Genomic DNA, 15,650 nt, shown 5'->3' with positions numbered 1-15,650 from the left:
TAGAAGAGGATATAATCAGAAATTGTCAGATTCAAGAAATATTTGAAAGTACAACTGACAGAACACATGGATGCATTATGTGTGGGATGTGAACGAGAAGACCTAAAAATGCTTTCAAATGGCTCAGAGAGATTGGCCTGAGTGAGTAGATGAAAGTAATTGACATTTGCTGAGATGTGAATGGTTTGGGACAGGATGGGACACAAGGAGGGTTTGAGTAGGAAACAAGAGTTATAGTTTCTTATGTTAAATTTTATATATCTATTTGACTTTCACATGGAAATATCAAATAGGAAGACCAGTTTTCAGTTCGGGGGTTATTTCCCATTGAAAATGTACATTTGGATGTTTTGTTAGGGCACAGAAGTTATTTAAATCCGTGGATCTGAAGGCTGTCACCTAGGGAACTGAGGTGAAAGAAGGACTGACCACTGAAATTTTGGGGTATTCCAACATTTTGAAATTGAGGATGAATGAATAAAAGGAGAGTGAGAAGGTGCTAGGAAAACCAGGGGAATGTCTTATCCATGAAACTAAGAGACTACAAGTTATTTTACTTGTATAAAGAATTTTGCAATATCAGTATTGCAGGAATTAGCTGCTTGTTATATACTACAGATATTTTTTCTGATTTGCTGTCTTTTCTGTTGTTTTTATTTTATTTTAGGATAGAAGTTCTAAATTTTTAGGTATCAGGTTTATTGAGTTTTGAAGTCAAAACTTTATTCCCAACTTTAAAATTATAAAATTTTATGTTTTATATTTTGTAACTTTCTATATTTATTTAATCATTAATATAAACTTATTGACATAAAAAAGAAGATAGGGATCAATTTTTTTTTTCCCCAAATGGCTTTAGGATGAGGGACTAAAATACATTTGATTATTGGAGGAGATGATAAAGCAACAATGGCAGTTTGGATAATATTTTCAAATTTTCCACTCACTAAGATATATGGCATATTTAATGAGATTCTTTTTTTCAATGGATAAGAAAATGGAAAAAAAATTATCTTCTCCCTATGATTTATTTTGAAAAATTATAAAATTGAAAGAATTTTGTTCTTGAAGAAATACAGCTGGTGTTTTATTCCTGGCTTTACTCAGCAAAATTATGGGCAAGTCCCTTAATTGTTTGTGCTTTTATTTCCTTATCTGTTAAATGCAATTTTTTCTTTCTTAGTTCATAGGCTATTGTATCAACTAAAATAATGCTTGGGACAATGTCATTTAAACTATAATGTCTAGTACAGGTGTGGGGATACTGATTGCAGTATTTAGTAATGATATACTAAAACGTTTCCCAGAGACAGTATATAATGGAAAATGGACTGATCGTACATATAGTACTTGTTTGTATCGACTGGAAAGATGAATGACAACTCACCAGGAAAATTAATCTTTAGGATCTTGTAGTATATGTCTCTGTTGGAGTTTACATAAGTAATCTATAGATAGGCTGAATTCTGTTATTCCATTCGATTGTTTCTTTTCTTTGTTTCAGTTGCTGATTGTTGGAGGTTCTTTTGGTCTCCGTGAGTTTTCACAAATTCGATATGATGCTGTGAAGATTAAAGTAAGAACAATAATTGGAGTTTGACAAGTGTAAGGGAAATATATACTCAGTATACTCAGCTGTCTGAGTTTTTTCATGCATTTCTAGGCTAATGACCTTCGGGCTCTATCTTATTCTTTTAAATTATGTTAATGATTATATAAAAGTGAATCATTAAATGCCAAGAATTTAATAAGCTTTCTTCCTGTTTGTTAGAAAATTTGCTATATGGTTAGATTTCTCCCATAAAATATGTCCTGGTACAATTGTTTTTAGGACTTGGAATGGACTAAAAAATATAGGGTAACAATTTCACTTCATTTTGTATAAGTTATTATAAATTAGTGATTTAATGTGCATGTTAGAAATTTATAAATTATATAATATGTGTCTTTAGTCCCTAATTCTTAGTAACTAATACTTAAAATTATTTTCATTATGATGATGACATCTAGCTTTCTATAGTTTCTACTTTGTGGTAGGACTGGATTGGTTCCATTATATATATATACATTGTTATCTTTATTTTACAGGTGTGGAAACTGAGACTCAGAAAGCCTAAGTAATTTGCCTAAAGGTCGCATGACTATTTTGGTCAATTTGGATTCTCACCCTCTATGATTACACAGTTACTATCAAATTCAAGCCAAGTGTTACATAAGAATTCTTTGATTCATTTAGAAATATGTAATTGTTTGTGGAACATATGTGATATTTGAATTTTTTTCTAAGCCATATAAATACATTAGCAGACCTCAGTAATATTACTGGGAAATTAGAGAATATTAAAGGCCTTTTCAATTTTCTCAAATTTATGGTTAGAGAGAAACATCAACTTCAGGTAGTCTTAAAGACAGTAGGCATTATGATAAATATTAATTTTTTAAGAATATATGGTTATATGAGGGACTAAAGCAATTTTCAACAGTGTTAAAAGGTTTCTGTTTAGCATCCCAATGGCTTTATCAAGCAATTTTTATCCTTTCCTTTTAAGATGAAAGTTATAGTAATTTGACTTTGACTTGGGAAGTGGGATAATATACATTGTATATAAAATGTATTATATACATTTATATATTTGTAAAGTAGTTGAATATTTCTCAGTGTTAATCATATGTTAGGTTCTGTAGAAAAAGACTCAGGAAACTTGTTTTTACAAAACTTCAGCATAATTGAGACTGGGAAACATCTAATATAAAAACGTACCCAATATATAAATATTGATGTGCCCAGTAAAATGTTGCATTAGAATTATGCATATAACAATACTAAAAAATTCCAGGAGAGGCAGACAGGTTAATCTTGGTACAGGGAAATCAGAGAAGATTTGTTAGAGGAATCAACCCTTGAACTAAGATTTTAAGAATGATAAGGAAGGAGTGGGAAGATAGCGGATTACGGAGCTCCAGGACTCAGTTCTTCCACCAAAATAATTGTTAAGCAGGCAGGAACTGTGTAAAACAGCTATTGTTAATCTCTGGAGGCCAGAAGAATACTGTCCAGAACCCTGGAAAGTGGGAGGAACGGGCTGATAAGTTACAGTAAAGACCAGTAAATCTCTCCATGGACCTGCTACCAGCCCTCACAGCAGGGCACGTGGGGTTTGAACAGAAAGGGACATGAAAGTTCTCTTCCCCAAGATCAGACATGGGCACAGCTGATCACAGATCAAGGCTTTTGATTAGCAACTTCAGATGGCTGGGACCTCAGCTCCAAGGGTGGCCATTGTTTTATACACCTCCTTACGAAGGTACCCTGCCCCAGAAAGACGCCTCTGGGGAGGCACTGTACTTCCTCAGGACTGCAGGGGAAATTTGGTTGAAGGGCAGCATTTGCTGGGCAGGCCATGAAAGTTTAGATCTGGGGACTCATGGTGGATGCTCTTGGTACCTTTTCCTCTCCAGGACACTTTGGAGCCGATCTGTAACCCCTGGGTGGGTTCCTGGCCCTGTTTTGGGTAGGAAAGTCTTCTCTGAAATTTTCCCTCCAGACAAAAGCAGCTTGAGACAATGAAAGAAGTATAAGAAACTTACAGACAGCAAATCCAGGGCAAAGGCTTGCTGGCTATGAACACCCAGGAAAAGGGAGTTCTGTCTCCTGGGAAACCGAGGGGATAACCAAACTCCCGTAAAAGGGGAACTCTAAAACAACTAACATACAAAAGCCCAGGATAAGACACAGGCCCAGAAAGACAGGGAAAATTCCGCACACTGCATTCACCTTGAGTAAACCTTCCTGTGATGGGAGACTAAAGCTCAAGGAAACCTCTGTCTTATCACCAGCTGGTTACAAAATCGAGAAACAGACATCTCAGGAAAAAATCCCAGAGTTAGTATTTCAGAATATTAAAATGTACAGTGTACAACAAAAGAGTACAACATACAAAGAAGATATACAGGGCGGGCCACAGTGGCTCAGCAGGCAGACTTCTTGCCTTTCATGCTGGAGGCCTGGGTTCGATTCTTGGTGCCTGCCCATGCAAAAAAAAAAAAAAAAGAGATATACAGGAAATGATGGAAGAATATAAAAATCCAGAAAACACAAATGAAAAAGAGTAGTGTGGACATACTGAACAAAGCTTTGAGAAAAATTCTTTAAAACATTCAAGGAGATTAAGGAAAGTATAGAGAAAGCACCAAAAGATATCAAGAAAATAGTGAATGAACAATATGAAAATTTTAGTAAAGAGATAATATTTTAAAAGGGAACCAGACAGATCTACTAGAGTTGAAGACCAGAAAAACTGAAATTAAAAATTCCCAGGAGGAATTTCACTTCTATGGTCAGTTTAGTTGAGCAGCATAAGTATATGGTATCTTGAATAGTGAGACTTTGTTGATTTGTCCAGGTTAGTATGATGCCCCCATATATCCCAAAATAATTTGGGCAGTGAATAAAAAATATTTGCAAGGTCCCCTTGGGGCACTGGGGAGAACGGAGGAAATATTCAACTTCCCCATTTGAAGAATTCCTGATATTCTCACACGCAGTAGGGACAACCAAATCAATAGACCCAGCCCTTAATCTTGTGGTTTGCCCTTATGAAACTTATTCCTGCAAAGGATAGGCTAAGCCTACTTAAAGTCACCCCCAGAGAACCTCTTTTATTGCTTAGATGTGGCTTCTCTTTCGAAGCCGACATTGCAAGTGAACCCACTGCCATCCCCCACTTTGAGGGATGTGACTTCCAGGGGTGTAAATCTCCCTGGCAACATGGGGCAGAAATCCTGGGATAAGCTGGGACCAGCATCAAGGAATTGAGAAAACCTTCTTGACCAAAAGGGAAAAGAGAAATGAGAAAAAAATAAAGTATTAGTGGCTGAGAGATTTCAGACATAGTCAAGAGATTATTCTGGAGGTTATTCTTATGCATTATATAGATATCCCTTTTTACTTCATGGTATATTTGGAGTGACTGGAAGGAAGTACCTGAAACTGTAGAACTGTGTTCTAGTAGTCTTGTTTCTTGAAGATGATTGTATAAAGATCTTTATACAATCACAATGTGACTATGTGATTGTGAAAACCTTGTGTCTGATGCTCCGTTTATCCAGGACATGGACAGATAAGTAAAAAATATGGATAAGGAATAAACAAATAATAGGGGGGACAAAAGTTAAAATAAATTGGATAGATGGAAATACTGGTGATCCAGGAGAGGGAGGAGTTAAGGATTATGGTATGTATGAGTTGTTTTTTTTTTCTTTTTTCTTTCTTTTTCTGAAGTGATGTAAATGTTCTAATGAATGATCATGCTGATGAATACACAACTATGTGCTGATATTGTGAGCCACTGATTATACACCATGTATGGAATGTTTGTTAAAAATGTTTGTATGTTAAGATTTAGCAATAAAAATATTAAAAAAAAAATTCCCAGGAGGGTTTCAAGAGTAGATTTGAGATGACAGAGGAAAGAATCAGTAAACTCAAAGACATGATACTTGAAATGAGTCAGGCTGAAGAACAGAAAGAATTATAAAAAGCAAGAAGTGCTTAAGATACCTTGGGATACCATCAAGCATACCAATATATGTATCATGGGAGGCTGAGAAGAAGAAAGAGAGAGAGAGAGTCAGAAGGAACATTCAAAGCAATAATGTCAGAGAATTTCCCAACTTAGCCAAAGACATGAATACGCAATCCAAGAAGCTCAGAGAACACCATACAGGATAAACAGGAAGAAAAAGACACCATATATTGATCATCAGTGGCTAGTACAAGTAGAGAATTCTGAAAGGGGCAAGCAAAAAGCACCATGTTATATACAATGAGTTTCACTTAGATTGAGTGCCAGTTTCTTATCAGAAACCATGGAGACAAGAAGGCAGTGGGTTGAAATACTCACAGCGCTGAAAGAAAACACCTGCCAGCCAAGAATTTTCTGTCTGGAAGGGATCTCTTTTAAAAATGAGGGAGAGAGTCAGATTTCCCTGATGAAAAAAAAAAAAAAACAGAGGGAGTTCATCACCATTAGACCTGCCCTACAAGTAGAGGGACTTCTTCAGGCTGAAAGGAAAGTATGCTAGACAGTGGTTCAAGGGGACATAAAAAAATAAAGACCTGTGTGTTAATAACCATTTGGGTAATTCTAAATGCCAGTTTTATTGTACTGTATTGTTTGGCATGTAATTCCACTTATTTCCTGCAGGTGTGGTGGTTTGGAGTCAGAAAAGGCCATATTCTTTTAATCCATTCATGTGGGTGCAGACCTATTATAGGTGGGACCTTTGGGTTAGGTTATTTCAATTGAGATGTGACCCATCCCTTAATCCTTTTACTGGAGTCCTTTGTGAGAGGATAAAACACATACAGAAGCAGAGATGAAACCAAGAGAAGTTCATAGAGAAAGCCCCAGGGAAGCTAAGACGACCCACAGAAGCTTAGAGAGAGGAAACCACTGAAGCCAGAAGCTGAAAGCAGTGAAACCTGGGAGTGAAGGACCAACAGATGCTAGCCATGTGCCTTCGCAGGTAACAGAGGTGTCCTAGATGCTAGCAGCCTGTCTTCAGAGTCCTTGTTTAGAACAATTGTTTCTTAGACTTTACACCCAAAGCGTAGTCAACAACAGAAAAAATAAGTAGGACTTGATCAGAATTAAAAGCTTTTGCACCTCAAAGAACTTTATCATGAAATTAAAATGACAACCTACACAAAGGAAGAAAATATTTGGAAACCGCATATCTGACAAAAGTTTAATATCTAGAATATGTTTAGAAATCTTTCATCTTAACAACAAAAAAACCCAAGCAACCCAATTTAAAAATGGGTGTTTCTCCAAAGAAACACAAATTGCCAAAAAGCGCATGAAAATCTGATTAATGCTATTAGCCATCAGAGAAATACAAATCAAAACCACAATGAGAATACCATTTCCTACCCATTAGAATGACTGCTATTAAAAAACTGAATATTACACATTAGATCATGGAGAATAACACTCGTTCATTGCTGTTGGCAATGTAAAATGTTGCAGCCACTGTGGAAGACCTGTCAATCCCAATACTAGATATATATTCAAAACAATTGAAAGCAGAGACTCAAACATATTTCCACACCAGTGTTCATAGTGGCATTATTCATGATTGCCAGAAGATGGAAGGAACCCACGTGTCCATCAACTGGTACATGGCTAAACAAAACGTGGTGTATATGTTTTTTTTTTTTTGAACCATAAAAATTTAATTTTAATATTACAGAAATAGTATATAATACATTTCTTTCCACAGCAGTGCTTCATTCACCTCTAAAAATTTTAACAAAATTAAGGCTAAATCAGAGCAATCTGATAGTAAAGGGATATTTTATGTGATGTTATTTTTAAAGAATGTTTTCATAAATACAGGATGCTCTTCAGGTAAAAAAAAAAAGTGGAACAAGTTACAGAAATTAAAATACTGTACAAAATGTGCTCCTTTATACTGATCTACTGATAGATACCAAGACTGCTCTGGAAAGTTCCAAAGGGAATTTTTCAAGAATGAACGCTTTTGACATGATACTAAGACCTTCTGAAGTAAAAAATTCCACAGTATTAGGCCATTTTATAAAATAAAACCAAGGACAGTTGAGTCTCCAGTGTAATCCACCTAGGGATAAAAAAGTAAAATAATATTATTCAGCTGTAAAAAGGAATGAAGTCCTGATACATGTGACAACATGAAACAACCTTAAAGACATCACGTTGAATGAAATAAACCAGACGCAAAAAGACAAATATCCATGGTCTCACTGATTTGGATAATTAGAATAAGCAAACTCATAGAGTCAGAATCTAGAGTAAAGGTTACCAGGGAATGGGGTGGGTTTTGGGAATGGGAAGTTAAAAGTTTAAAATGTATAGGGATTCCTGTTTGGAATGATGAAAATGTTTTGGTAATTGATAGTGGTGATGGTAGCATAGCATTGTGAATGTAATTAACAGTAAAGTATATATCTGAATGTGGTTAAAAGGGGAAATGTTAGATTGTGTATGTCTAGTAACACATACAAATTAAAAAATAAATCCATGGAACTATACCCTACTGTAGTGAACCTTAAGTTAAACCATGAGCTATAGTTAATAGTATAGTTATAAAAATGTGCTATCATCAATTGTAACAAATGTTCCACATGAAAACAGGGTGTTAATAATAGAGTAGTATATGGGAATCCTGTATTTTATACATGATTGTTTCGTAAATCTGCAACGTCTCTAATAAAGTTGATAAGTTAATAAAGTAAAATATGTTCAGATACTTCATTTCCTGTGTCCTCTATGAAGGCCTGTCTATCCATTGGCAATTCCAGTTTTAGTGCTTTGAGGAATCACAGAACCTCTGTAGTACAACTGCTTCACTGCATAGATTTCTAATCAGAAGATACAAGTTTGAGATTAAGAGTCACTACCTTACACTTGTCTTGCTATCCTGGGTAAGCTACTTAACCATTTTAATCCTCATGTTCTTCATCTCTAAAATCCTTTGCTTGAAACCCTTAATTTTTTTTTTTTTTATAAAACATGGGTGTTCTAGTTTGCTTAGCTGCCCTAATGCAATATACCAGCAACAGAATGGCTTTTAAAAGGGGAATTTAATAAGTTGCTAGTTTACAGTGCTAAGGCCAAGACAACATCCCAATTAAAACAAGTCTATAGAAATGTCCAATCAAAGGCATCCAGAGAAAGATACCTTGGTTCAAGAAGGCTGATGAAGTTCAAGGTTTTTCTCTGAGCTGAAAGGGCACATGGCAAACACAGCGTCATCTGCTAGCTTTCTCTCCTGGCTTCCAGTTTCATGCCTTCCCTGGGAGGCATTTTCCTTCTTCATCTCCAAAGGTCACTGGCTCATAGACAATCTGCTTCGTGGTGCTGCAGCATTCTCTTCTCTCTCTGAATCGCTCTCATTCTCCAAAATGTTTCCTCTTTTATGAAAGGACTTCAGAAACTAATCAAGATCCACCTGAATAGGTGGAGAGATGTCATCACCTAATCCAGTTTAACAACCACTTTATTAAATCACATCATCCAGGGAGATTATCTGATTGCAGTTTCAAACATACAGTATTGAATAGGGATTATTCTACTTTTATGAAATGGGATTTTGATTAAAATATGGCTTTTCTAGGATCCATGCATTCTTTCAAACCAGCACAACGGGAATTAAACCTAAAATGCTTAAAGGCAGCCATATCCACTGATTTCAGAGACAAACCTTAGACCTCCAAAAGACGTACTAATTTTTTAAAATTTTTTATTAATTAAAAAAAATTACAAGAAACAAACATTCCCAACACATACACTCAGCAATTCACAATATCATCACATAGTTGCATATTCATCATCATGATCATTTCCCAGAACATTAGCATCAATTCAGAAAAAGAAAAAGACAACAGAAAAATATAACAAACAGAAAAAAAAAAAAAGTTTTTACAGGCCATACCCCTTACTGATCGCTTTCATTGATCACTAGCATTTCAAACTAAATCTGTTTTAACATATGTTCCCCCTATTATTTATTTTTATTCCATATGTTCCTCTCATCTGTTGACAAGGTAGATAACAGGAGCATCAGATACAAAGGTTTTCACAATCACACAGTCACATTGTGAAAGCTATATCATTATACAATCATCATCAAGAAACATGGCTACTGGAATACAGCTCTACATTTTCAGGCAGTATCCTCCAGCCTCTCCATTACATCTTGTATAACAAGGTGATTATCTACTTAATGCATAAGAATAACCTCCAGGACAACCTCTCAACTCTGTTTGGAATCTCTCAGCCATTGACACTTGTCTCATTTCACTCTTCCCCCTTTTGGTCGAGAAGGTTTTCTCAATCCCTTGATGCTGGGTCTCAGCTCATTCTAGAGTTTTTCTCAGTGCCTTGATGCTGAAGCTCAGCTCATTCTGGGATTTCTGTCCCACGCTGCCAGGAAGATCCACACCCCTAGTAGTCATGTCCCACATAGATAGGGGGAGGATGGTGAGTCTGCTTGCTGTGTTGGCTGGAGAGAGAGGCCACATCTGAGCAACAAAAGAGGTTCTCTTGGGGGTGACTTTTAGGCTTAATTTTAAGTAGGCTTGACCTATCCCCTGTGGGGTTAAGTTTCATATGAACAAACCCCAAGACTGAGGGCTCAGCCTATAGCTTTGGTTGTCCACACTGCTTGTGAGAATATCAGGAATTCAACTTGGGGAAGTTGAGTTTTCCCCTGTTCTCACCATTCTCCGAAGGGGACTTTGCAAATATTTTTCCACTCACTGTTCAAATCACTCTTGGATTCATCAGGGCATCACCTGGACAAACCAACAAAATCTCATGTCCTATACAAAGTTCCATGTACTTAAGGTGTTCAATCAACTATCTACATAAGTTATATTAGGAGATGCACTAGTCAAAGTATAGATTTGTACCAAATACATTTTTTGCTTTAGTCTCACACATTACTTGAAATTTTAAAATATTAAGTACCATCTATTTTCAGCACACTGCAGTAAGGACATTCTTTTGTTCTTCCTCATGCAAAAACATTTTTTAAATTTGTACATTTAGTCACTATCATTATACACTCTAGGCATTCCTAGGTTATACCATCTCAATCTTTATCATCTATCTTTCTTTGTGATTTCATTTATGCCCCAGCCCTCCTCCCTCTATCATTCTCATATGCAGCTTCATTCAGTGTTTTAACATAATTGTATTACAGTTAGGTAATATTGTGCTGTCCATTTCTGAGTTTTTATATTCCGTCCTATTGAACAATCTGTATCCCTTCAGCTCCAATTACCCAATATCTTACTCTGTTTCTATCTCCTGATGGTCTCTGTTACCAAGGAAATATTCCAAGTTTATTCACTAATGTCAGTTCATATCAGTGAGACCATACAGTATTTGTCCTTTTGTTTCTGCGTAATCACACTCAGCATAATGTCCTTAAGTTCCATTCATGTTGTTACGTACTTCATAACTTTATTCTGTCTTACAGCTGCATAATATTCCATCTTATGTAAATGTCACAGTTTGTTTAGCTAACTATCTGTTGATGGACATTTTGGCTGTTTCCATCTCTTGGTAATTGTTAATGATGCTCTTATAAACATTGGTGTGTAAATGTCCATTTGTGTCCTTGGCCTCATGTCCTTTGAGTAGAGACAGCATATAGATGGGTCCTGTTTTTTAATCCATTCTGCCAGACTATGTCTTTTGATTGGAGAGTTTAATCCATTAACATTCAGTGTTATTACTGCATGGGTAGTACTTTCTACTATTTTGCCTCCTGGATTTTTTTTTTTTTTTTTTTTTTAAGAGAGAGGGAGGAAGGGAAGGAAAGACAGAGAGAAGGAAGGAAGGATAGAAGGAAGGAAAGGAAACATCTTTAAACATTTTCTTGTTTTATTGCATTTTGTTTGTTTGTTCGTTTCTTACATGGGCTGGGGCCGGGAATCGAACCGAGGTCCTCCGGCATGGCAGGCAAGCACTTTGCCCGCTGAGCCACCGCGGCCCGCCCCTGCCTCCTGGATTTTATGTGTCATATCTAATTTTCCTTCTTTTTACCTTTACTCATAGTCTTCCTTTCTATACTCTTCTCCACACCTCTCTCTTCTGTCTTCGTATCTGTCTCTAGTGTTCCCTTTAGTATTTCTTGCAGAGCTGGTCTCTTAGTCACAAATTCTCTCAGTGATTTTTTTGTCTGAAAATGTTTTAATTTCTCCCTTATTTTTGAAGGACAGTTTTGCTGGATATAGAAAACTTGGTTGGCAGTTTTTCTGTTTTAATAATTTAAATATATTATCCCACTGTCTTTTCGTCTCCATGGTTTCTGCTGAGAGATCTGCGCATAATCTTATTGGGCTTCCCTTGTATGTGATGGATTGCTTTTCTCTTGCTGCTTTCAAATCCTTTCTTTCTCTTTGACCTATGACATTCTGATTATTAAATGTCTTGGAGTATGTCTATATTGGATCTATTCTCTTTGGGGTACGCTGCACTTCTTGGATCTGTAATTTTAAGTCTTTCATAAGAGTTGGGAAATTTTCCGTGATAATTTCCTCCATTAGTTTTTCTCCTCCTTTTCCCTTCTCTTCTCCTTCTGGGACACCCACAACACGTATATTCGTGCGCTTCATATTGTCTTTCGATTCCCTGAGTCCCTGCTCATATTTTTCCATTTTTTTCCCTGTAGTTTCTGTTTCTTGTTGGATTTCGGATGTTCTGTCCTCCAGTTCAGAAATCCTATGTTCTGTCTCTTGAAATCTACCGTTGTAGGTTTCCATTGTTTTTTCCATCTCTTCTACTGTGTCCTTCATTCCCAAAAGTTCTGTGATTTGTTTTTTCAGTCTTTCAGTTTCTTCTTTTTCTTCTTTCCTTGCCTTCTTTATATCCTCCCTCAATTCATTGATTTGGTTTTTGATGAGGTTTTCCATGTCTGTTTGTACATTCTGAATTAATTATTTCAGGTCCTGTATCTCATTTGGATTGTTGGTTTATTCCTTTGACTGGGCCATATCTTCAATTTTCCTAGTGTGATTTGTTATTTTTTGCTGGTGTTTAGGCATTCAATTACCTTTATTAGTTTATTCTGGAGATTGCGTGCACTTTTTTTACCTAGGGTTTTCTTGCTGGATGAATTTGTTGTCTGTCTGTTCTTTGACATTCAATTCAACTTATCTGGACCTCTAACTTAAGTTTTGTTTAACACAGGAGAATTTTTCAGTTCTTGTTTTCTTGTTTCTTGCCCTGCTTGTGTGGTGCCTTTCCCCCCACACACACCGAGGAGGGTCTACTTAGGTATTATAGACCCCAGCTGGATTTTCCCACACCAAACTGGCCTCCTCTCAGGAGGGAAGGGTCACCTGCGTCGGTTTTCCCTAAGGGTGAGACCCAGCAGGTTGAAAGACTTTCCTGTGAAGTCTCTGGACTCTGTTTTTCTTATCCTTCCCAGTATGTGGTGATTGTCTGCCTGCAGGTCCCACCAGCATAAGATGATGTGGTACCTTTAACTTCGGCTGGGGACGTGGTGGAGACCGAGGAGAGGTTGTAGGCTGGTTTTAATGGTTTCAAATTACCAAGCCCTGGTGGCTGAATTCCTTGAGAGAGGGATTCCACCTGAGTTGGGCTTCACCCTTTCCATCGGGAAGGCACCGGGACAAAAATGAGCAACCTCTGCTTTGACCAGGTTCACCTGCGCTGGGGGCCTATTTTTAGTGGTCAGAATTTGTTAATTAATTCCACAATTGGTGTTTGGTTGGGCTCAGCTCCTGTTGCTGTTAAAGTCTCTCTCCTTTCCCCTCTGGGAAGCAGCCTGTGGGGGAGGGGTGCCGGCCACCGCAGGTTTGGCAACTCACGGTTCTAGGGGGGCTCACAGCCGGTCCAGCTGCCTCAGATGGGGTTATGCTGTGTGTCTGGTCACTGAAGTGGCCCCAGGAGCTGTTCTGTACTGTTTCTGGTTATTTAGTAGTTGTTCTGGAGGACGAACTAAAATGCGGACATTGTTAAGCCTCCATCTTGGCCCTGGAGTTTCTTCTTATCTATACTTATTATTTTAGATTTCAAAAACTATTATCTGCCCTTATATGTCAAAATCACAAAAATGTGACCTAGTAAAAAAGTTATAGTTCTGCAACAAAATATATATTCACTTCCATATAAGCCAGTAATAAAGGAAAGAACAGAATAAAATCAATATACTTATCTATGGGGGAACTTCTTTTTTGAAGCACATGTAAAGAGACAAATGAAAGTTAATCAGTTATATTTTCTTCATATTGTGTTTCCTATTTTACAATGATCTGTTGACCGTTAGGTGAAAATACTCACTGTAAAACCTGAAATATGTCAAGAAAGCAGTAAACACAATTCCAACAATGTGACATATTTTCTTAGGAAGAAAGCAAAAATACATTTTGTTATAGGTTTATTTGTTATGCTCTTCAAATACATTTAATTTTTGATATATTATCATTTTTATTTCTTTATTCATTTATTTGAACTGTTTTATTATGAAATATGGGATGGTATATTTAAATTACTAAAAGAGAAAAACTGCCAACCAAGAATTCTATATCCAGCAAAATTGTCCTTCAAAAATGAGGAAGAAATTAAAACATTTTCAGACAAAAAATCACTGAGAGAATTTGTGACCAAGAGACCAGCTCTGCAAGAAATACTAAAAGGAGCACTAGAGACGGATACAAAAAGACAGAAGAGAAAGGTGTGGAGAAGAGTATAGCAATGAAGACTAAGTAAAGGTAAAAAGAAGGAAAGTTAGATATGGCATATAAAATCCAAAAGGCAAAATGGTAGAAGAAAGTACTAATCGTACAGTAATAACATTAAGTGTTAATGGATTATACTCCCAATCAAAAGACATAGACTGGCAGAATAGATTAAAAAACAGGACCCATCTATATGCTGTCTACAGGAAACACAACTTAGACCCAAGGATAAACATAGGTTGAAAGTGAAAGTTTGGGAAAAGATATTTCATGCAAATAACAATCAGAAACGAGCTGGAGTAGCTATACTAATAGCCAACAAATTAGACTTCAAATGTAAAACAGCTAAAAAAAAAAAACAGAGGGATACTATATATTAATAAAAGGGACAATTCAGCAAGAAGACAAAGCAATCATAAATATTTATGCAGTGAGCCAGAATACTCTAAAATACATGCAGCAAACACTGAAAACTGAAAAGAGAAATAGACACATGTACCATAATAGTTGGAGACTTCAATTCACCACTCTCCTCAGTGGACAGAACATCTAGACAGAGGATCAATAAAGAAACAATTTGAATAATACAATAAATGAGCTAGACTTAACAGACATTTATAGAACATTACACTCCTCAACAGCAGGATACACCTTTTTCTCAAGTGCTCATGGATCATTCTCAAGGATAGACCATATGCTGGGTCACAAAGCAAGTCTCAATAAAAGATTGAAATCATACAAAACACTTTCTTAGATCATAAAGGAATGAAGTTGGAAATCAGTAATAGGCAGAGTGCCAGAAAATTCACAAATACGTGGAGGCTCAACAAACACACTCTTAAGCAGTGGGTCAAGGAAGAAATTACAAGAGAAATCAGTAAATATCTCGAGGCAAATGAAAATGAAAACACAACATATCAAAACTTATGGGGTGCAGCAAAGGCAGTGCTAAGAGGGAAATTTATTGCCCTAAATCCCTATATCAAAAAAGAAGAAAGGGCAAAAATTGAGGAATTAACTGTCTACTTGGAAGAAGTAGAGAAAGAACAGCAAACTAACCCCAAAGCAAGCAAAAGGAAAGAAATAATGAAGATGAGAGCAGAAATAAATGAAATTGAGAACATGACAACAATTGAGAAAATCAACAAAACCAGAAGCTGGTTTTATGAGAAAACCAATAAGATTGATGGACCCTTAGCTAGATTGACAAAAAGAAGAAGAGAGAGGATGCAAATAAATAAGATCAGAAATGAAAGAGGAGACATAACCACTCACCCCACAGAAATAAAGGAAGTAATGACAGAATACTATGAACAACTTTATGCTAATAAATACACCAGTGTAGATGAAATGGACAACTTTCTAGAAAGGCATGAACAACTGACTTTGACTC

The 15,650-nt window shown here is 36.4% G+C and overlaps 1 protein-coding gene across 2 annotated transcripts in view; it reads left to right on the top strand.

The window, feature by feature from the left end:
- Nucleotides 1-15,650, top strand: part of COX16 (cytochrome c oxidase assembly factor COX16) — a 61,364-nt gene that overhangs the window by 26,153 nt on the left and 19,561 nt on the right. Inside the window, exon 2 of one of the 2 annotated variants that reach the window (XM_077122871.1) lies at nt 1,505-1,576. The exons of the other annotated variant lie outside the window; for it this stretch is intronic. Within the exon in view, the coding sequence (XP_076978986.1) occupies nt 1,505-1,576 (72 nt within the window). The remainder of the gene's footprint in view (nt 1-1,504; nt 1,577-15,650) is intronic. 2 annotated transcript variants of the gene reach the window in all.

This window comes from Tamandua tetradactyla, chromosome 12 (assembly GCF_023851605.1).
Source record: "Tamandua tetradactyla isolate mTamTet1 chromosome 12, mTamTet1.pri, whole genome shotgun sequence".
Classification (NCBI taxonomy): domain Eukaryota; kingdom Metazoa; phylum Chordata; class Mammalia; order Pilosa; family Myrmecophagidae; genus Tamandua; species Tamandua tetradactyla.
This window is presented reverse-complemented; position numbering and strand designations above follow the sequence as displayed.